General features: G+C 38.8%; 1 protein-coding gene across 1 annotated transcript in view; it reads right to left on the bottom strand.

Moving 5' to 3' along the window:
- Positions 1 to 22,252, bottom strand: part of CD109 (CD109 molecule) — a 125,255-nt gene that overhangs the window by 5,681 nt on the left and 97,322 nt on the right. Inside the window, exons 25-31 of the mRNA XM_018558905.1 lie at positions 21,271 to 21,436; positions 16,030 to 16,220; positions 15,616 to 15,768; positions 13,328 to 13,393; positions 11,310 to 11,449; positions 1,029 to 1,188; positions 554 to 656 (exon numbers count right to left, since the gene is read on the bottom strand). Of these exons, the coding sequence (XP_018414407.1) occupies positions 554 to 656; positions 1,029 to 1,188; positions 11,310 to 11,449; positions 13,328 to 13,393; positions 15,616 to 15,768; positions 16,030 to 16,220; positions 21,271 to 21,436 (979 nt within the window). The remainder of the gene's footprint in view (positions 1 to 553; positions 657 to 1,028; positions 1,189 to 11,309; positions 11,450 to 13,327; positions 13,394 to 15,615; positions 15,769 to 16,029; positions 16,221 to 21,270; positions 21,437 to 22,252) is intronic.

The following is a 22,252-nucleotide window of genomic DNA, read 5'->3' as shown; positions in this document are numbered from 1 at the left end:
GAACATTTTTTAAACTTGTTTTGCATTTCTACATGTCACCCGATTTTTAACAAAATGTAAAAAATGTGGCTCTAATTAGGTTCAAGCGCTATGATTGGGGTTTGTGGATTTCCCACTGGGTTCAGCGAATAACCAGCGACTGAACTTCATTTGGTTTGCTGACCCCTATCTTTTTCCATGTTCGAAAGTTCGAGTTAGAACCGAACACGGGGGTGTTCGGCTCATCACTACTCAGGATCTCTCAAAAGGTGCAACTGATAGCAGGCATCAGAAAGCCACACCCCCTGATTTTTTATTTTAAGGAAGATCAGAAAACAAAGATGGACCAGGATCTGACAGATCTGGTATTATTTGGAGATCTCAATTGTCAGAGAATCAGTTCAAACTGCCCTTGATCTTAAACCTGCCAAATTAATTTACTAATTTCTACTCACATAATTTTGCTAATACTTATTTATTAATCTTTATTTTTTAAATGTCTGAAGAGATAACACTAGTAATATAAGGTGTATTACACATAAACACATACACACAAATTCACTGCGGCATTTACCTGGCTCATAATAATCGATAACAGTTACAAAAGCATCTTGAGTGTAGCCAACCTTTGAATATCGGGTAGCAGGTATATCCACACATACCTCTGTTTGATTAATCTAAGATATAAAAAAAATAATGTAGCTAAAAGAGCAAATACTAGCAAAAACATATTGTTAAAAAATAACATAACATATTTACAGTACTGAGAAAAATATAGGGGCTTCCATTTCTGGCCACTCTTTCTGCAAATACTTGTTGCCTGACTGTTTCTGGCTTTAATACTTTTTGAGTAACTCATTTAAAAAAATCATAAAATAAGTAAAATCAGAGTAAAGGCATTATTTTTGTTTCAAATTCATGATTTAGGAAACAACATTTGTAGACTGAGGCCAGCAATAATAGCCTCCAAATTTTTATTTTTATTTAAAACAAAAAAAACATAAAATGCAATCACAGACTGTACATATGGAAATAGTCATTCCACTCACATTATCAAAATAAATATTGACTTTGCTATCCATAGTTTCTTCTATTTTCTTAATGGGATATTTCATTAATATACCCTCTGGAGCTAGTTTGAAGCCACTGAGCAAGTCCACTTGCATAATAGCCATCCCAGTTTGAGTTGAGGTCTCCGTTTCAAGGTAGCTATAATAGTGGATATAAGAGACAGATGAGGTTATTCAGGTTTGTCAGAGGATAAATAAGCATCATACTGTACTGCTAAGTTAAAATGTAAACAGTATTTATTAGGATTGCACTATTTTCACAGTCCTTTGGACTCTTCTCTCTGTACCCTGCACTATTTTGGATTACAGTAAGGCACACATTACAGTATTGGTTTATGTTAAAAAATCTGAGGGTTTAATGTCACGGCTTCAATAACACAAAAATGACCCATAGTAGTAAGTAGTTAGGCAAAAAAAAGTATTTATCCATTATAAAATATAGTGAATTATGGCTTAACTAACATTAATAGCTGGAAAATATGCACAGAAATGATCAATAATAATTCAAAATAGGCTTTGGAAAAATAGCGGTTATTTTCAATTAGTGGTGCTATAGCTTCATAAGTAAAATGTTTTGGTAACCATATCAGTGATAACCACCATGGTCTGGTATGACTACACAATATGTGCACTATACAGTGTAAAGTGTATCTAAACCCAACAATAAAATTCCAATATAGTGCAGCTTACCAGTCCTTTTATGCATTTGTTTTCTTTTTCAGGCTTATGTGCCTTTAATTTGACCTGGAAATCCTGTCAGTGACATCCTTCATGTCCTAGTGTGACAAAGCTCACTCCCTCTATTGTATCTATGGAGGAGCAGGGGTGTCACCCTAGGACAAAAAATTAATTAAGACTACACCTCCCCCTTTTCTCATTTCCATGACATGGGGAGAAGTGTTCTGAAGTTCACAGAGATTAGTGGAAATAATGCTGATAGCAGTGCAGCAGAGGGAGAGAGTACAGAAAGTTAGCAGCTCATTAGATTTTTTTTGCACTCATCAAACAAATATAACAAACGTCTGTCAATGTTAAATTTAACAGAGCAGAAGGAAGCAAATAAGAAAAGTTCATTGTTAGGGTTTTACCCTTCAAGCAAGAGTAACAGTGACTGCATAAATGGGGAAAGGAAAGAAAGGTGATAAATGAAAAGTAGAACTATGTGATCTTTTGAACATGTTTTGCTTATCAAATTAGTTATCATTGTTAACTCGTAGAGTATAAAAACCTTTCATGTGTTAATGGACAGCTTGGCTTACAGAATTATAAGAAATATGTACTTATGTGAAGAATACAAAGATCAGTAAATTGGTTTCATCAAAGGAGCACTCTAAGAAGATTTATTTTGCATAAGATAGTTATAGAATTATTCATGGAGAATTGTCTGCTCAATACATACAGTATGCTTGGCTGTGCTCCAGTCTTTGCAACACTCCCTGACAATGTGAACATGCAGAAGGAGTAATGGAATTGAACCCAAAATGCTTTTACATTAGGGCTGCAACTAATTATTATTTTCATAATCAATTAGTTGGTCGATCATTTTTTCGATTAATTGATTCATCGGATAAAAAAATGTAATAAATACCATCTTTAATTTAAAATAAAAAACATAAATGCAGTGTTGCAAACAAAGTTTACTACAGAATAAATGCATGCACAATTTATTGCAATCGCACTGCACTGGAGCACATGGCATTGCGTTACCGTGCATTCCAGTGCAGACGATCACTGTGGGAGGGAGGCCCATTTGGGGTGACTTTGAAATTGCTTTTTCCCACCCTTTATAATTAAAAAAAAAATTATTGTAAGTATATGATGCTTGAATATCTGCAGCCAGGGAATGACAGCTGCTAGTGGCAAGATTCCTCAGATGGCAGCTGAATGTAAATGCAGCAGGTAGTGGGCTGGTGCAATAGTCAGCATGCTATTGGCCATTTCAAATTGCAATAGCCAATAGCAGGTTGGCTATTGCACTCGCCCACTGCTTGCTGTGCTTTCCTCCCAGCATAGAGGAGAGAGCCAAGGGATCCAACCAACGAATCGATAATGAGAATAGTTGACGGCTATTCTCATTATCGATTATTATCGATTAATTGATTAGTTCGTTGGAGCCCTATTTTACATTCTAACACACCTCCCTTTGCAATTCCTTTACATAAATGTAGCGTAGCAATATTTTGGAACAATTTATCACTCAATTCATATTCTCAATGATCTATGAAGATTACATTAGTTGTCCAAAGAAAAGTTAAAAGAACAGGGAATGGACCTTACAGGGAAGTGTTAATTTATTATTTTAAAAAGATGTTGTAGATATTATATCCATCTTGAGATTTAAAACATTACCAGAAATGGCTTAAAACAGTGAATATCTTTTCTTGCTATGATTTTATATTTGTCCTGGAAGTAATGTAATACTTAAATGCCAAATGGATTTATGAGGGCTTTTATTCTATAGAGGCTTCCATTGTCCTACAATTTAAAGTAGGAGAGCAATACGTAAGTGTGGAAATAAGTGAAATAGTCTCTTCTATACACAGTCTCTTTAATACAGAGTGGGACTCATACCAAAGGGTCACAACCACTTTAGTAGCCAAAAAATATGTAAGCACACCAGTACCTATTTTCACATGACTTAATTTTCATCCATTCTAAACCTGGTTTCAGTCTAAATGCTCAGTTCCAAATTGGATGTAGCCACAAAGAAGAACAAAATAAACAGCTATTTTAAAGCATAGCAGCATGGTGCTTTGGAAAGACCTGAACAAATCTTCTAGAGCCACAGTTGGAAGTTGACATTGATGAATGTTTTATCGTAACATTCAATGACCTTGATTATTTTAAAATGCATTTCAGTTGTTAGGTTAAATGTTTTGTAAGATACTGTATATATTAATAGATGAAAAATACACAAATCAAGTGTTTAAACTTGAAAAGTCCAAGTATGAACCTAAGATAATTTCTCAAACTCAGGCTTTTTTTTCTGGAAACAAAAAGCAAATTCTGACTTAACTTGGCTTTCAAATTAGCAGTAACTTAAACCATATGTCATACTGTGAACCAAGAGAGGAATGAGAATATATGAAGAGGGAACTAGATACAGTGATTAGTTCCTACTACTTAATGATACACAGCAGCTTAGAACTTGCCAAAACAAGGCCCATAATATGCTCCAGGGCCACTGAAAAGCTAGATAAGCCACCGGGATAGACAGAAAAACAATAGATATTAAATATAATGAAAAGTTGTCGTGCAACACGTGTTCCTTTAGGAAACAATAATGGTGTATTTAATAATGTAAGGGCTACAATGTATCTGTAAAAGGCTTCAGTAAATTGAGCCAAATTATAATGCTTTTTTATATGGGTGGTGTTACCCTGGGATTTCTGCTATCCTTTCTGTTTGATAGTAAAATACATATTATTCCATTTGCTGTAAACATTTTATACCAAATTATATTCCTTTAATGACAGTTAAGAATTCTGCCGTAAAAAATTTATAAAAATCTATTGGACCGCAAATATGAATTGCAAGAGTGGATAATACTGGCCAATAATTTTATTAGAAGATCTCATGTGGGTCCCATTCCCAAGTGAAACACAAAAATTCCCCAGCCTCAACCTGCCAGCCAGCCTGCAACCAAACAAGTAGCCCTGTCATCAGTATGCGTTAAAATCAGAGGTTTTAGTTGCACAAGCTTTTGGCCAAAAATATGTAGAAGCCACACTGCCGCACCAAGGCACCTCTGCAAAGTGTGGTCCTAACTCTATGTATCCGAGTCTCCAAGTGTGAGCATATTAATGAAGTTGATAAATTACATGCAGGTGTACAGGCTGGCTGGCAGGTTGAGGCTGGGGAATTTTTGTGTTTTGTATTGTTGTAAGCCTTCCCAATGTGCGCCCTGCTATAAAGGCTGGTTATAGATTCATGCATGTACCATTTTTTCTAGTTTGACCATTACCAAGTGAGTCCCGTGCAATTGTCTTTTTTTTCATCTTAATATGATCCATGAAGTTGATATGGCAAACTTAAATTGCAAAATATATTTTAATTGTCCCCAAGAACAGATTATTATAAGATTAATTAATGTGTCTCACTATATATGCCTATCACTATAGTAAAATGGTTTGTTGTTGTAAACATATAATTTTCTTGGAAAAGAATTCAGTTGTAGTTTTGTCACAAATTAATTTTGTCTGTTTCTGTTGCTTACAAAAAATCTTGTTTCAGAGGAAAACCAAAGAAAATATATGAGTCAGAGACAACAAAGCACAAACTCGGTAATTAGCATCAGTAAATCCAGTACAATGAAAATGGAATAACTTACTGTATTATTTGTTCTTTAGTTTATTTCAGCAAAATTTTGCAGCATGCGACAAAATATGGCTGAATAGATAAGGTAGTACAGAGAAAGGGGGAACATGATGGTCTATTAAAGAAGAGCTGGCACTTTAAAGGAATTAGAAACTTGGAGAATTTTTGGTTTGTTGTTTATGGCCCATTTAAACTATGGGGTTGATTTATTAACCACCTCCGGGCCGGCCGTAGTAAAAAAACGGCCGGCCCGAGCTCTCTAGATCTGAGCGGGCGTCTTTAGACGTCCGCTCAGACACGCCCCCCCGCGCGCCGAGCGGGAAATGGCCAAAATTTTAAAACAGGCAGCGATGTATGGGGTGCATGTATGGAGTGCCGATCGGTCCCGTCCCCCCCCTCTAACACTTTTTTTTCCCAAAATTTTCTGTAATTTTTCCTAATTATAATAAAAAATAAAAACCCCAGTGGTGTTTAAATACCACCAAAAGAAAGCCCTATCTGTCCCCAAAAAATTGTATAAAATTCATTTCAGTACAGCGTTGCATGACGGAATAAACGTCAGTCAAAGTACCGCAGCGCTGAATACTGAAAAATGGCCTGGCCAGGAAGGGGGTCTAAACACCTGGTCTTGAAGTGGTTAAGCGAAAATAAGCTGCCCTTTGCAAGAGAATTTGCACTTTGGAAAGGAATATTCCCTTTAGCTTAGTGAATGAGGTAAATCTCTGCTGACTTCCATCATCCAATCATGTGCAAGCAAAAATACAGTTTTTATTTATTTTCCTTGCTCATGGTAGGGTATTCTTTGCAAAGTGCATTTTTACCACATTCACTAAGGGAAAATGTCCTTACAATGTGAACATTCTATTTTCCTTTAGTAAATCAACCCCATGGATTCATAGTCGCATGAGAGAAGTGGATGAATTGGGGCCTAGCCTTGCAATGACAATGCAAGGGCATGAATATATTATTTAAAAAATTGCTGTACGAAATAATAAAATTATTTTTAAAAAGTGAGAATCTTCACTTCTGATCGGTCATTCACTCGGCTGCCCTCGGCAGCTTTGTGAATAGACCCCATAGTCAACAGTTAAAATTTTTTTTTTTTTTAGCTACTTGGCAACTATGTTCAGTTTTTCACTAGTTACACAATTATAATTTAGGTTGAAATACAGACCATAACTACATTTTATATTCTCCTACAACCAAAGTTTTTTTATATTTGCAGAAACACAAAATACATGATCAGTAAGCATAGCTGAACTAACATTAAACCATGTACAAGCTAATGGAAAGACAAGGAGCGACCTGATGACAAATATCACTTGTATCTGATGGTTTGTTTTATTTACTTTTAGGCCTCATTCACACACAACGCAAGCAAAATTGTATATTGCGTATATACGCGTCTATGCGCGTATATACGAGCGTATATGCGTATATGCGTGCACTATATGCAATCCCAGAATGCATCACTCGTAATAGAATTTTTAATGTGCTGTACGCATGTACGCGTGTATATGCACTTAAGCATGCGTATATGCGCGTAAATACGCAGAAATACGCTGCCCGGACGCATCTCTGTTACATTCTGTTTTTGCGCATATATATACGCTACGCAAATATATGGCTCCATACGCGGTTGTGTGTATGGAGCCATTTATTCGCATATGTTGCATATGGTACAATACGCACGTATGCGCGTATACGCCCAATAAAGGCTTAAACAAAAAGCAGATAGATACTTTACACAGTGTGCAGAAAGGTGGAATGTACGCAAGGTTAAGGTATCGTTCCCAGGAGCCCACACATTAAATTGGTGTGGGCTGGTGTCTGCTGTGTAGTCGCAGTATGGGCCTTGTGCCTTGTGTTGTTACAGTGCAAAAAGTGCATTTTTAGTTATTTCTATGCATTGCAACTGAGCTGCAGTGTGCATTACAAGAAAATGCAATCGTCTGCATTTTTATGTAACACACTGCAACAAACTTTGAAGCAGCACTGTGGTGTGAACAGGGCAAATAGAAAACAATTGCTTTCTATGTGCTCCTGGTGTTGAGCATGTGCAGATCTGGACAGATCAATGGAGTTAAACTGAAGTGGTGTGAACGAGCCCTACATGTCATTTTCTGACTGTGCTTAGTAGTCAAATTGCTCCAAGTAGCAGCTAAAAATCCAAGCCACATGCTGCAGACTCTGTGTGAGAGCAGAAGTTGGACATTGTTCCCACTGACTCTCATTGGACTCTCATTGAGCAAGAGTGGAGCTTAGCCAAAAGAATGCAGCACAGCAAGTTTTTTCTGGTTTCTGGCAGGATTAATAGGTATTTTTGCACTTATCAAACAGGCACAACAAAACACTTAATTGTATATTTAACAGACCCAAAGGGAGCAAATAAGAGAAGTATATTGTTGGGGTTTAAATACCCTTTAAGGTTGTGTATTTAGGAAAGGCCAATACTTCAAAAAGTATTTTTTAATTTTATATATATAGATTTATATTCTTTAACATTAAAGGACAGTCTTTATTCACGCAATGGTCGCCAGTCCGTGTACTTCAAATAATCAGTTTTTCTTCAGCATAAAGAAACATAACTTGACTTTCATCAAAAACAACAATTTTTTGTCTAACTGACATCAGGTTGTCCAGTACACTCCTTTTCAGCCGATATACGGCTGAAATCAGCCGTACCAGCCTGAAGTGAATAGCCGAACAGTGTTCGGCTCACTTCACTTCTGATCGGTCATTCACTCGGCTGCCCTCGGCAGCTTTGTGAATAGACCCCTTAGTCTCAGGACTTTAGTGTTTTTCTCCACATATACAGTCCTCAGTATCGCTCAGCTCTAAACGTCTCACCAAACACCTGTGTGATCCTTACAACTGCCCAACCCTCGTGGGTCACTGACTCTCTTTCAGTCTGTCCAACCGGTCCCTTGGGTGTCACCGACCCTTTCAACCTCTCCCAGCCCTCCCCGGCTGTTCCACAAGAGCTTGAGTATGCAGCAGATTCTGCCTGTGGCTTTGTACATCCACAACTTCCCTGAGCTCTGGTCCAAACTCCTAATAAGGCTACTTTCAGCCACCTGATCTGCCTAGGCTGGGCCCTGGACTACAGATTTCATCCCATTCACATCCTCAGCCCCTTTAACTGTGAGTCATGGGAGACTGTGTTGCCAAATTACACCGGTAACTAAGAGGCTTTTTGTGAACCTAATGGAATCTTTACCACTATGTACTGAATATTATCCTTGTTTTAATTAATCTGAAACTATCCTTCTCTACTTGTTTCAGAAGCTGACCTTCTACACTTTTATTTTATAAAATTGCTATAGCTGTAGCTCCACATCAAACACTGTTTTCTCCCAAGGGAAAAATAGCTTTCCCTCATCAACGTTATAATCATGTATATAATGATTGCTATTATTATCCCAAGGATCACTAGCATTCAATTGATCAACTGAAATTCAATTGTTTCCACATGACAGTCCTAAATGGCATTCACATATAGTGTGGAGTTTTAGGAAATAATGAGTTAGTAAAAGAACTGAGACAACTGGCTACTGTCATTATAAAGTCACTGGCTGAACAGTTTCCTGCCTAGCTGGTTTCTGTATACATAGAGGGGCAATGCATTGCAGGCAGAGCAGGAGATTGCTAGCCATGTTTATGGTGTCCATTTGTTAAAAGTACATTATACCCAAAGACAGACCTTAGATGCAGCATGGACCAGCTTTACAGTGCCCAGTTCTCCAGAACTTGCTTACATACAATTTTCCCCATGGTGCTTACAATACTGGCTCTTTATAGATAAATGTAAGAGAAAAATGGTGCAGTACAGGCACAGGGGGATAACTGGATGTAAATGCTGAGTGGCACAGTGGTGAGTTGGGCAATATAGCATCTGATGTCTATTGTTGGAGGGTGTAGGAGACTATGTTTAACCCCCTCCCATCCGCCGAACGTAGCAAAAGGGCGGTAGAGGGGTCTTGTAGATGCGGGTGGGCGTCTTAAAAGGTCCTTTGTGCCTACGCCCACTCGTGGGCACCACCTGGCGTGCACGAGTCAGAATCTGTCAACATTTGAAACAGCCAGTGAGGGCTGTTTACATACAAGTGGTCCGGTGTTTGTAGAGACGCCCTATTGCTTGTATGTTGTGCCTTCATGCGACCCCCCCACCACCGCCACCATTGCCGTGATCCCATGCTCCCTGTGCGGGCCCAGAACAGGCATTGTGCAAGGAGAATGGAGGGAGATCATTACATGATCTCCTTCTAATCTGCCCTCCGGTGTTGTGAGTGCGGAAGTGATGTTTATTACGTTACTTCCACATTCAGCTGTCACTCTCTGGCTACAGAAGTTGCATAGATGCAGGTAAAGAAAATCTCTGCTTCATCAGCTTCTTTGAGGGTCCCTAGGTGACATTATGGGTCTTAGAGACCCCTGATGTCTCCATAAAGAGGACCTGTCACTGTCATTACGCTGCACATGTTACATATCACCGCAAACGTCAGAGTGTGAGCAATAATTTTAGGCCATCAATGACTGTTAACAATGAATTGATAGTGGTAAAAGCTTTTAAAGCGTGGCCCATGGCCAATTTTGGGTGTGGTAGTTTTTCGCGATTATGTGGGTGTACGCAATTTTAAGGCTTGATGTGTTTGGTGTCTATTTAACCAATATAGCAAAACAAATGGCAAACGCACTTATCAATTCATTACCAGCTGTACAGCAAGGTGCACACGGAAGGGCTTCAAACAGTAAAACAGCTGGTAATGAATTGATTGCTGTTTTACTGTTTGAAGCCCTTCCGTGTGCACCTTGCTGTAAAGCTGGTAATGAATTGATGCTGTTTTGCTGTTTTACTATTTAACCAATATGACCCCATCTTTTATATTTTACCAAAAAATTGGGTAATAATTAATGTTTCATGACATAATAAAGGAAAAACAGCTTTTTGTTTTAAATTTTCAGGACTTTTTTCGTTATATAGTAAATTCTAAAAATACAACCAAAAGAAAGCTCTATGTGTCCCCAAAAAATGATAGAAAAATAATTTCAGTATGGCGTTGCATGACCGAATAAACGTCAGTCAAAGTACTGCAGCACTGAATACTGAAAAATGGCCTGGACAGGAAGAGGGTGTAAACACCCCGGTCTTCAAGTGGTAAAGGAGAACATGCAGAAGAATTCCCCCATTATAATTTAACCAGCTCTGAAATGTACATGACCTCATGCTATGTGCCTTTGACCAGTTATTATCAGGTAATTATCCCAACCTATCCATGGAACCTTACATAACAACTTCAGTTCTTTGGCTGACTGAATGGTATTTTTAGACTCATGACTAAATCAGTTTTTGTGTTTTGTGCTCATTTTACCTGGCACAAAAAAAATCATAGGAATTAGACAAAATGTTCCAAGATTTTCCCAACACCACTTTATGATATACAATACAGCCTAGAAATTTATGACAGAGTTACTCTTCTGAATATAATTGGATCAAAGAAGTGTGATGCATTCAAGAGACAGTGAGCTAGAACAGAAATCATGTCATTTCCCAGGCAAATAATAATGAACAGATTTTGATTCTACGCTTGGCTACCTTATGCTCACTCTAAATTATATTGTACAATGAGCAGGTGTTAAGAGCTCTCAAATACAGCAGAGAAACCTGGGCTAGTTTCAAAATTACCCCATCATGGAATACATAAACTGCCATTTTGAAACCTAAAGTAATTTGTTTGCCTTGTGGGCAGTTCATAACCCATTTTATGATAAATTTGCATTCCTCAAAGTTGGGTTCAGTGGCTTAGATCTGGATAAAAGTTTTATTCTTGTTGGTCATGCTTTTTGTGTACAGCCAATAGTTAAATCATTAACGATAACGTTTTGCTAGACATTATTATCGAACAGCAGTATGACTTCAATGTTTTGAAAATATTTACATACCTTGTGCATACATTCAGTGTTAAAGTATTAGTGTTTTCTTCGTCATCATGTACTGTGATTCCTAAACTAAAAGGATCTTTATTATCTGTGGATCTACGTGCCCTGGAGGAAACCGGATGCACATTATAGATGACGTGAAGCTAAAATGAAAGAAAATATATCCATCAGTTTAAAGTATTCTGCTATTATTATTATTATACAGGATTTATATACCGCCAACAGTTTGCGCAGTATCTATACTTTAATCAACAGCAACCATATAATATAATATACAACAATTAAATAAAACCAAATACACTAAGGCCTAATGAACACTGTCTTTGTTAGTGTTCATTTGTCTTTGCTTATTTCTATATCTATTATTATCTATAAACTTTGCATAACTGTCCCAGAACTTGTGTCTACTTTTGATATATAATCTTTGCAAAAGTATCCCAATGAATACTAGTGAATACCTGTATTTTGAGTGATTTTCTATACCAGCTTCTAGCCGGCAGGCTACTCGCTGCTGTTCGGTCTATTCTTATAGATGCCGAACAGCAGTGAGTGAATAGCCGGCTGTTCTGCTCGGTCCCTCTGAGGGACCGAACAGAACAGAAAGCTACGAAGCTACGGCTAGATCCTTCGGCTGCTTTGTGAATAGACCCCTTTGTGTACAGCATGCTATTGATCTTTTATTTTATAGTTCTAGAAAGCTCCCCTGAAAAAAATTACTATCTAGCTAGCTAAGTTAATAACTAACTAATGCACATTAACACATTAACCAAAATTTGTTGTATTGTAGCACTATTCTTTGTGAATGGTAACCCAACTCAATACTACAATAGTGAAAAATGCAGCAGTGTGTAGGGTTGCACTGCTTTAAAACAAAGGGTCATGTCTGCTTGTTTGTTTGTTCAGATGTGCTCCCTTAAGACAGCATGCCTTAATGCATGATGATAAGTTACATTGATGCACATGCATTAACGCAATATATAAGGTTTGATTTACTAAAGGCTAATAGGCTGTTCACTTTGCAAGGGAATTTTCACTTAGTTTGCTGAAACTGGGTGAAGCTCTGCTGACTTCCATCATTCAATCATGTGCAAGCAAAAATATGTTTTTTGTTATTTTCCTTGCACGTGATTGGGTATTCACTAAGCTAAGGGAAATTTCCACTGCAAATGAGATGCCTATTTTACTTTAGTCAACATAAATGGGGTGTAAATGGGCCCTTAAACAAAACAAAAAAAAAATAATTCTCTTTGGTTCAGTCCTAAATTCCTGGTGGGAATTTATCAAAACTGGAGCAGACAGAAATTGGGAAGTTGCCCATAGTAACCAATTAGCTTTGAGTTTGTTCAGCTAGACTTTGAAAATGAAAGATAGAAGCTAATTAATTGCCATGAGCAACTGCTCCAGATTTTGTCTGTTCAAGTTCCCCTGTGTTTTTTATTCTGCAAGGAGGTAAATAAAGTAGACAAGACCACTATGCAGTTAGGTGTATAAAGTGACATTTCACACTCTCAATTCTATAAACAAAATGTACAACTAAAATGTTCTGCTGAGGGCTGGTGTACAAGAAGTGCGGTGTGTTTGTATTTCAAGAATTTAAATATTTTGTATTGAATCAGTTACTCTATTTAGACAAGAGGTTTACAGTAACAAAATATTGTAAACTGGAACATTCAAAGTGCATTGTGCATGGTGTAGCAACCTATAGTAACCATATTTTATCTATCAGTAAAGCAAATTATTTATGTTTGGCTGTTGTTTATTGCTAACCTTTATATGTTGCTCTGTTCCTTCATAAATAAGCTCAGGTATATTGCATTTTTTATCTGTACAAAGGTTCGGCTTAGAAATCAATGATAATTTTTCAAATGAACAGAATTGCCCACTAAGAGAATGTTTAATATTGTGTTATCCAAATGCATAGGGTTTTTAGGTTAAAAAATCTCAAGTCTACAAAAACAGCAAAAAGTTGTTGTCTTAATTTTTTAAAAAGGGCTTAATAATCGATATGAGAAAAAAAGTACCTGCAACAAGGCAAAGCCGACACCCTTTGCATTAACTGTAAGATTGATGTTTTCTCCAGCAGTTATCTGAAATGAGACATTTGGTTTAAATAATGCTTCTCTTTAAACATAATAACATTTCATACCAACCATGTCTACATGCACTTACTAGGTTTTTATATACGGTATATTTAATAAAGCTTCAGGTATCCCCAATAGAGTCCAGTGGTTGCCCCCCTCCCCATACAGAACATATTCCAGCGAATCCTATCCTCCTTGATATATATATATATTTATAGATATAGATAGATATAGACGTATCTATATCTATCTATATATATATATATATATACACACACACACACACAGTATATATATTGTACCAATCCTATTCTACTTTACTCAGGATGACAAAAAGTTGTTGTGATGTCACTTCCTTCTGCCAAGAAAAAATACACATTTGATGTAAGCATGGAGCTGGATTATCTCCAGGCCAGGAGAATCACATATTCAAAAATCATACATATCGCTCATACTTCTCTATAAAACAGATACCTTTGTATTACATGCACTGCCTCATACATCTCTACTATACACAGTGTCTCATACCTTTATATTACCTACAGTTCCGCATAACTCTATTTTGCATTCAGTGCCTGATACCTTTCTGCAACACATAGTACTCTAGGTATACTTCTCACCGGCATGCATTGTTATATTGCTCATTGTTACATGCAGTGTTTTACATAGTTACATAGTTAGTCAGGTTGAAAGAAGACACAAGTCCATCGAGTTCAACAGATATTTCTTTTCTATCGTATCCTATTTTAGCACACGGATGAGTTGTGGACTGACTCTTTAATGTGTGTGCTTGTGGGCATGTGCAGTGTTTTTATTATGAATATTATATTTATGTTTTTTTGTTTTACTTTGCCACACACAAAAAATGTAAGTGAAAAGGGTGAAATTGTGGATAAATCCTTCTGAATGCTATACATGACAGAATGACTATATATTTTAAACATGAGGCTACCCAAGTGCAGTGTAAGATTTATTCATATGTTTTATCAGCAATATTGCTTTTCAATATTCTGATGTCTTTAATACTAACATTCTGTTCTACAGTTTAAACGACTACAATGTCATGTGTGACTAGCACTGCATATGATAATAAACAAACTATTAGGAAACTTTAATCTAAATAATCCCAAAAACTATTTTGATTTCATCACCATTGAAGTAGAACTAAGACCTTCCATTAAAAAAATATGTGCTCAAGTTTTCTTCTTGTCCCCTTGCAAAATCCCACAAATACCTGTTGAACCTGCCAATGATGTCACCTAATGCAGCCTGTGATGGTGTGGCAACGGTACTGCGCTGCTACTGAATTCAGAGCAGAGTTACACTTTCATGTAGACTGTGCCTTCTTACACTACAGTGGGATGAACAAATGTTATGGGGGCATGGCTTTTAGAAATGTCACTGATGATTCACAAGCCTGTAGCTTGGCAGTCAGCACCTGGAAACACTCGGTCCTGCCCACTGCTTTCTGGATTGATAGCACTGCTACTGAAACCCTCCCACTGTGAACTGCAGTGACTGGGATGGGTAGGGTGTGAGACACAAATGAAAGGGAATTAGGGCTTAGTTAGGGAAGGTAAAGGAAGTTTTTTCTTTACTTTATGAAGTTTGTGCATCACTTACTAGCCAGATTTGGTATTTGTTTAGGCTATCATACAGCCTTTAGCTGTGCTTTAAAGGAGATTTATTGGAAGAGTAAAATGTACTATCCCCAATAGTTTGAGCCGTCATGTGACACTGCAGCTGTCACAAGCTGGCACTATGGCTCAATCACATACTGCTGATCACTCAGCTCATGGCTTCTCCCTGCAGAGAGCAGTGACTGTCAGTCACTGCTCCCTGCAGGGATTCCCTCCTCCCCTCTCTCTGTTCCTCCAGCACTTATTGGAGGGACAGATAGGGGAGGTGGCGGGCACAGCTGGCCATGGCTCTTGAGAGACAGAACTAGCTGTCAATCAGGCAGCAGGGTGGATCCCAACAATATTGTTGGAACCCTTCTTGACTACAGCATGGCTCTGCCTGTCAGCCTATGCTGACTTTGGGTCACAGGAGTTAATTAGTAAATGTACTCCTGTGGCCTAAAAGAGAACTAAAAGCCAACAAAAAGGTTTGACTATAGTTCTCTTTTAACTCATGGTTACATACTGAAAATGATCTAATGCAGTCTTCCATTTGATTCTTTTCAAATTTGACAGCTCAAGCAACCAGTCAAGAATAATGAACATTACCGGTTTAGTTTGAAGCAACATCCGGTTTCCGGAATTGACTGTGAAACTTGTAGAAGCCATCTGGTCTCCCTCCACTGATATGTGTAAGGATGGTTTGTTGATAGAATACCTAGATGCAAATAGTGACATTGCTTGCAAAGCTACTATGGTATCCTGTTTAAAAACACAATGTAAGCAAAGTAAACATTAATTGCATATTTTTTCAAATTCTTTTAAACTTTTTTTGTAAAAATGCTTAAAAACAACCTACCAATATTTGTGCTAGATTTCTTTATATTGAATCCAATAGGAAAACAGCTGTTTCCTAGATTATCTTTTAAACTAAAAATCTGGGCATCTGCCCAGTGAATACTGTACCAGGAAAGTTCTATACAAGCAAGCTCACTGTGTTGATTATATGTGACTATAACAAACCTGAGTGGAAGAAAATCCTCCTAGGGAGTTTCTCTGCTGGCTTAACCATTTCATCACTGCTATCCCCTCAGCCATTTGATTTTGAATCACATGGGACAATAGAACATAAGATGTTGTTTCTATATCTATAGAGCTTGGCTGCCACCATCCAGAAACTGTTTGGACATCAGATTTCCAGAAACGTAAATCACCTGTAGGAAAATAATATGCTCAATGTTAATGCACAACTTAAAGCTGAACTCCAGCCTTGAATTTTATCCTACACTCATAGCAAGTATTCTGCTGTACTGAAACTGAATACTCTCAATGCCCTGTAAACTTGCATCTCCATAATATAACTCTCTGAATCTGCAGCAGCTGTTTTGATCCCAGCTTAATTTCCTGTCTGGGCAACCTCCACATTCATCAGTCACTTCTCCCCCCGATCCCTGCCATCGTTGACCCTCTCACAGCTATTAGCTTTCTCTGCCACCATATATTTTGCTCATGAGATTTATGTAAAAGAACACATTCCCAGCATCGCTTTAGATGTGCCTGCAACCAGTCAATCAATCAATTAATAAATCAATCAATCAATCAAACGTTTGCAGTACCCAGTGGCCAGCAGTGAGGAGCAGGCACATGTAAAGGGATCCCAGGAATGGGTTTGTTTCATATAATTATTTTGAAGAAGATTGTGAAGAAAGCAGTTATGTTTCAAGAGCATGATGGCCCTTCCCTAAAAAAACTCAGAACCAGGAGCAGCAGACAGAACCAATGATGACATCACTATGGGGTCTATTCACTAAGCTGCCGAGTGAATGACCGAACTAAAGCGAAGTGAGCCGAACGCTGTTCGGCTATTCACTTCAGCCTGGTACGGCTGATTTCAGCCGTATATCGGCTGAAATCAGCCGTACATCGAGTGGCTTCGCATGGCTTCGGGTCGGCCGAACAAGCTCAGCATGTTCGGCCGACCCAAAGTGCAGAAGGAGTTCGACTGGATCGGCTAAGCCTCCGGCAGGCTACTCGCTGCTGTTCGGTCTATTCTTATAGATGCAGAACAGCAGTGAGCGGCATTCAGCTGAGCAGCATTCGGCTCTGCTGTTCTACTCGGTCGCTCTGTGGGACCGAGCAGAACAGAAAAATAGTTAAAAAAGTAGAAAAAAATAAATAGAAAACGATTGTTTTCTAAATAGAAAACGAAAAAGAAAAAAAAAAACATTTTCGCCATAGGAATGCATTGCTAGATTCCTATTGGCTATTTTCATTTGCCATAGCCAATAGCAAACTAGCTATTGTGCCCGCCCTCTGCTGCTGTCAAGCACTAGTGGGGACCTGATGGAGAACTGCAGCAGTGGGCGGGTGCAATAGCTAGTTTGCTATTGGCTATTGCAAATTGAAATAGGCAATAGGAATCTACCAAGGCATTCCTATGATGAAAAATATTTTTTTTTTATTCTGACACCAGCCAACGGCCAAAGCAGTGCTTCTCTCCTGGGCGGCTGGGAGCAGGAGACTCCCGGAGCGCCCAGGAGAGTTAGGCTGTCTGGAGAACAGTGTGCCTGGTTAGCTGGTAACCAGGGACGCTGATCTCTCTGCAAGTGGCCGGAGCCAGCCGTAAGATCACGGCTGGCTCCGCCCAGCTGTTGGAAGCAGGCTGTCGGCTGGCCCATGGCTGAGCTGCCCGGCCAACTTCGGGGGCTGTACGGACTATAGTGAATAGCCCGTACAGCAGCCCTTCGGTTCTACTGAACCGAAGGGCTCCTGGGCCGAAGCTAGCCGAAGGATCGGCCAAAACTACGGCTGGATCCTTCGGCTGCTTCGTGAATAGACCCCTATGTCTTAAAACAGGTTTTCTATAGGTATAACAAAATCTTTTGATTGGAAAAGATGTTGCATGTTGATAAGGGAGAAGGGGAGAACATGGAAAGGTATTATATGCATAAACTAAATTTCAGCTTTAACCCTTTCACTGCTGCCAATGTATGGCATACATCTGCGTCAGTGGAGCCCTGTAAGCTGACTCTGTCGTTTTTACATTGGAAGTGATTCACAGCCAATTGATCACTTCTTTGGGTTCTGAAATGCGTGCCCCCACCTGAAACCCCCAGCCATGTTTTCTGGGCTCTGCTGCCCTTCCTGCGGCCCCAGTCCAGCATCGCGGGTGTCCGTGGAGAGAGGTGGGAAAGACCAGAGAACATGCATTCACTGATATCCCGTCTGCTGAATAAACCTGTAAGCCATCATGATTTTGTCACTTCTGGTTTCTCAGCTGTCATTTCCCAGCCAGAGAGGCCAGGAAAGAAGCTGATCAATCCCGATCTGTGGTTGATCAGCCTCAATGGGCTGTAACAGTGACATTAATATCTCTAATCTAACAGACCTCTAATGTTTGCTTAAAGAGAACCTGTCCCCACTAAAATGTTATGACATAGTGGACATGTGATAGCAATAAAGTTAAGTAAAAAAAATGTTTTTAAATAAAGCTAAACAAAATAAATTTAAAAACAAAACCAAAAATGTTTAAAGTCCCCCGTATACACACATACTATTGCAAACACGCGTTGTTCATGCCTATGTAAAAAACTTACAATTGTGCAACACACGTTAAGTATTGACATGCACAGAAGAGTGAGAGCAATGATTCTAGGGCTGTTATACATGGTTAACTCTAAACTGATGACCTGCAAAAGCTTAAAAATCATTGCCTATAGACAATTTTGGTCACCATAGTTTATTGCCATTTCACAATCGCATGCAATTAATTGTTAATAAACAATTAATTCATAAACTATATAGAGATGTTCAGATACCAGTTCAGATATCAGTGCCGATACTTGGCATTTTCACGAGAACTACCAGGGTTGCAGTGGTTGCAGCTGGGACATAGCTGTGGCGCCACCACTGTCCTGAAATCATTAGTCTGTATCATGTTAGAAAAACTGTCACATGACAATAAACAAAAATGTATCAGTACTTGTACCTGTGGGTACTTGGACAAGTATCAGTACTTGTACTTGAAAAAATGGTATATGTGCATCCCTTATATTTATTTATAAAAAATACATACATTAAAACAGGGATGCACAAATCCCAGGAGCTCTGTATGCTCCTTACACATGACAGCTGCCTCCTAACTTTGGAGTTTTTCTCTAGTCTAGTCTTGGAGCTGGAAAAGTATCTGCACATGTACTTGTACTTGTACCGAGTACGGTACTTGGTATATGAACATCGCTAGTAATAAATTGGGTTTCTGTGCACTAAAATTAACTTATTTAATTAACTTGTATTTGTACTGAAAGTTTGGATTGTGCTAATATCATGTGACATTGCAATTGTCACCACTTTATTCTACAGGGTCTTTGCTTTCAGGAAATATATACTTTTTGGGAGTTTAATGTAATTTTCATGCCTAAAATGCACATTTTAACATGTGTGAAAAAGAAATACTTTGGCAGTGAAAGGGTTAAAGTACAATAATAGAGAATACATTCTTCATTAGGAACCAGCGGCATGGCAACATGGGTCTGTAATGCCCCCAAGAACATTATTCTTTTTTCATTGTAAATGGGACAAAGTTACTAAAATACAGATCTATTGTAGATATGAACACATTTTATTTATCAAAGCTGAAGTATTGCAGAAATTTGCAGAAACAAAAGAAAGACATATGAAAAAGCTGAGTTCCTGCCCATACATTGTAGCCAGCAAGTACTGTTCTATTAACAACCTTCACTTTGAAGAATGTTATATAAGGAAGTAGTAAGAACAATTATGTGCACTGATCTGAGAGATTTAATTAAGGGCTTGTTCACACCAAATGCAGACCAGACCTGCATGAGTTTCTGCACACGCAGTGCGGTGTCTTATACCGCATTTTTTGCCGTGTTTTTGATGCGATCCGGGCCGTTTTTGGTAAAAAATAATGGGCTTTCAAGAGTTTGCATGCATTGCAGATAGTTCCAGAGCAGGTAAAATAGGGCTTGCTGCAGTTTTTTTACGTGCTCTGGAACTGAACGCTGCGGTGTGAACTAGAGCCCAAAATACCATTGGAATACATTGGACGCAGTTTTGATCCGGTTTGTAACTGCACTGCTCTGCTCCTGGAATGCGCTTGTTGTGAACTAGCCCTGAAAGTAATATGAAGGTCATACATATTGTTAGATATTCTAAATTATCGTTTGGTGCAAAAAAAATGCCCAAAATGCTATTCAGCTTGGCTAGTTTTAAGTCATATAGTCAGAAGATTTTGGAAAAAAATGGCCTACTGGTTGCGAGAAATAGTAGGTCAAGGTGGTACTGTGGTTTGGGGATATTCTTCTGATTTGTCAATGTTACGCCTGATGAAGGAACCCTGCGTGGCCCGAAAGCACTTGTTTTTACTTGACATGGTTCTTAATAAATTAACATATGGTTATCCTGAAAGGATTTTTGATATCCTGGTGACATTTCTTCAATTGATCCTTCGGATTGGTTCACAGTAGAATATGAACAAGATGGTCCTGGCAACTCTCTAAGATGTTAAGATCATACTCAGGATAACAAGTAAAGTGCCAAGTGTGAAAGAGGTCCAACAGGAGTCAGGTTTAGTTTTTATACTTGAGGATATTAACTTTAGGATATGCACATGGAAGCGATCTGGCCGCAGCTGAGTCGCCAAAATCGCTTCTGTTGTAAAGCCAGCAGGCGGCTTTACAAAGGTAAACTGAGTCCCAGTGGCTAAAGCCACCAGGAGTCTGTTTACAGGGCTGTGTTGTCAATGACTCGAACAGTGTTCGGCTCACTTCACTTCTGATCGGTCATTCACTCGGCTGCCCTCGGCAGCTTTGTGAATAGACCCGTAAGTACGTGAGTGGACGCGAAGGGGTTAAGGTGGCGGAACACTTTTGAATTCACACATCCTTTATTCACATTATTTAAAAATGCTACTTGTGAAGAAAACACGAAAACCATGATATAAATATGTACACTGGGAAATGCACATGTCAAATACTAAACATTACAGTTTGGAGTAAGCAGACTAATGTAAATAAATGATGGCTGTCATCTATAAGTTAATTAACACCTCTGATATTGTGCCATTTTTAAATAGCTCTTTTGCATATCCAAATAGCCCCTACAATTATTTTTTCATTATTACTATAACATTTTAGGTTGCCAGTGGTCAGGTCAGTTTTGCGGATGACATTCATTTAAAGTATTAAAGTACAAAGCAAAACATATGTTTGATTGGCAGTGGTAATGCAGCAGCGTAGTTACCTTCACGTTCAGCTCGATTGTTTAGAAGGTCTAGACCTTCTTTAGCTTTGTTTCTTCCAACCAATGACAACGCATATGTCACAAGACTTAGAGTGTAGTTATCAGAAATGACTTCATTCATCTGAGACTCCAAATAATTTGTAGCAGCTGTTATTTGAGTAGAATTCTGGGGAGAAAAACATTTGTTTTGTATCAGACAATGCAAATTAAGTCACATTTCTCTAGAAATAGCACAGCAAGATTTAAAAGAAATTTCATATTTTGTGTTTTTACAATGGTAGATCTTAAACTCAGTTCTTGGTATGGTATTCATGTTCTCTAACACAGACAAAATGGGCATATAAAATGAATCATTTACAGTGCACAACTCTGCAATTATACAGGGTTTCCATAATAATCTGAATATATATATACAGTGGCGGAACTACCACCATAGCGACCGATGCGGTCGCTATGGGGCCCGCAGCACTGGGGGGGGCCCGGATCCCCGCTGCTCTCCCTCGCTTGCACGGGCTGAGGCAGCGGGGAACCGAAAAAAAATAGACGGCGGAGGAACCACTGCCGTCCTGAAACTGACAGGAGGACAGCGGCTCCGCTCTCCTCCTCGCCTGCTGCTCGATCATGGATGACAGTGGCTGTGTGTGTGGCCGAGCGGAGGATCGGTATGTATCACTGGTATTTACCGATCCTCCTTGTGCAGCACAAACACTGGAGTGATCGTCTGATCACTCCAGTGTTTGTAAATAACTGGGGACACATAGTACTATGGTGTCTATTCACTAAGCTTCCGTAGGCAGCTGAGCGAATGATCGACCTGAAGCGAAGTGAGCCGAACGCTGTCCGGCTATTCACTTCTGGCTGGTACGGCTGATTTCAGCCGTATATCGGCTGAAATCAGCCGTACATCTGGTGGCTTCGTGTGGCTTCGGGTCGGCCGAACATGCTCAGCATGTCCGGCCGACCTAAAGTGCAGAAGGAGTTC

The sequence above is a fragment of the Nanorana parkeri genome, unplaced genomic scaffold, assembly GCF_000935625.1.
Source record: "Nanorana parkeri isolate BGI_ZX_2015 unplaced genomic scaffold, ASM93562v1 scaffold368, whole genome shotgun sequence".
Lineage (NCBI taxonomy): Eukaryota > Metazoa > Chordata > Amphibia > Anura > Dicroglossidae > Nanorana > Nanorana parkeri.
This window is presented reverse-complemented; position numbering and strand designations above follow the sequence as displayed.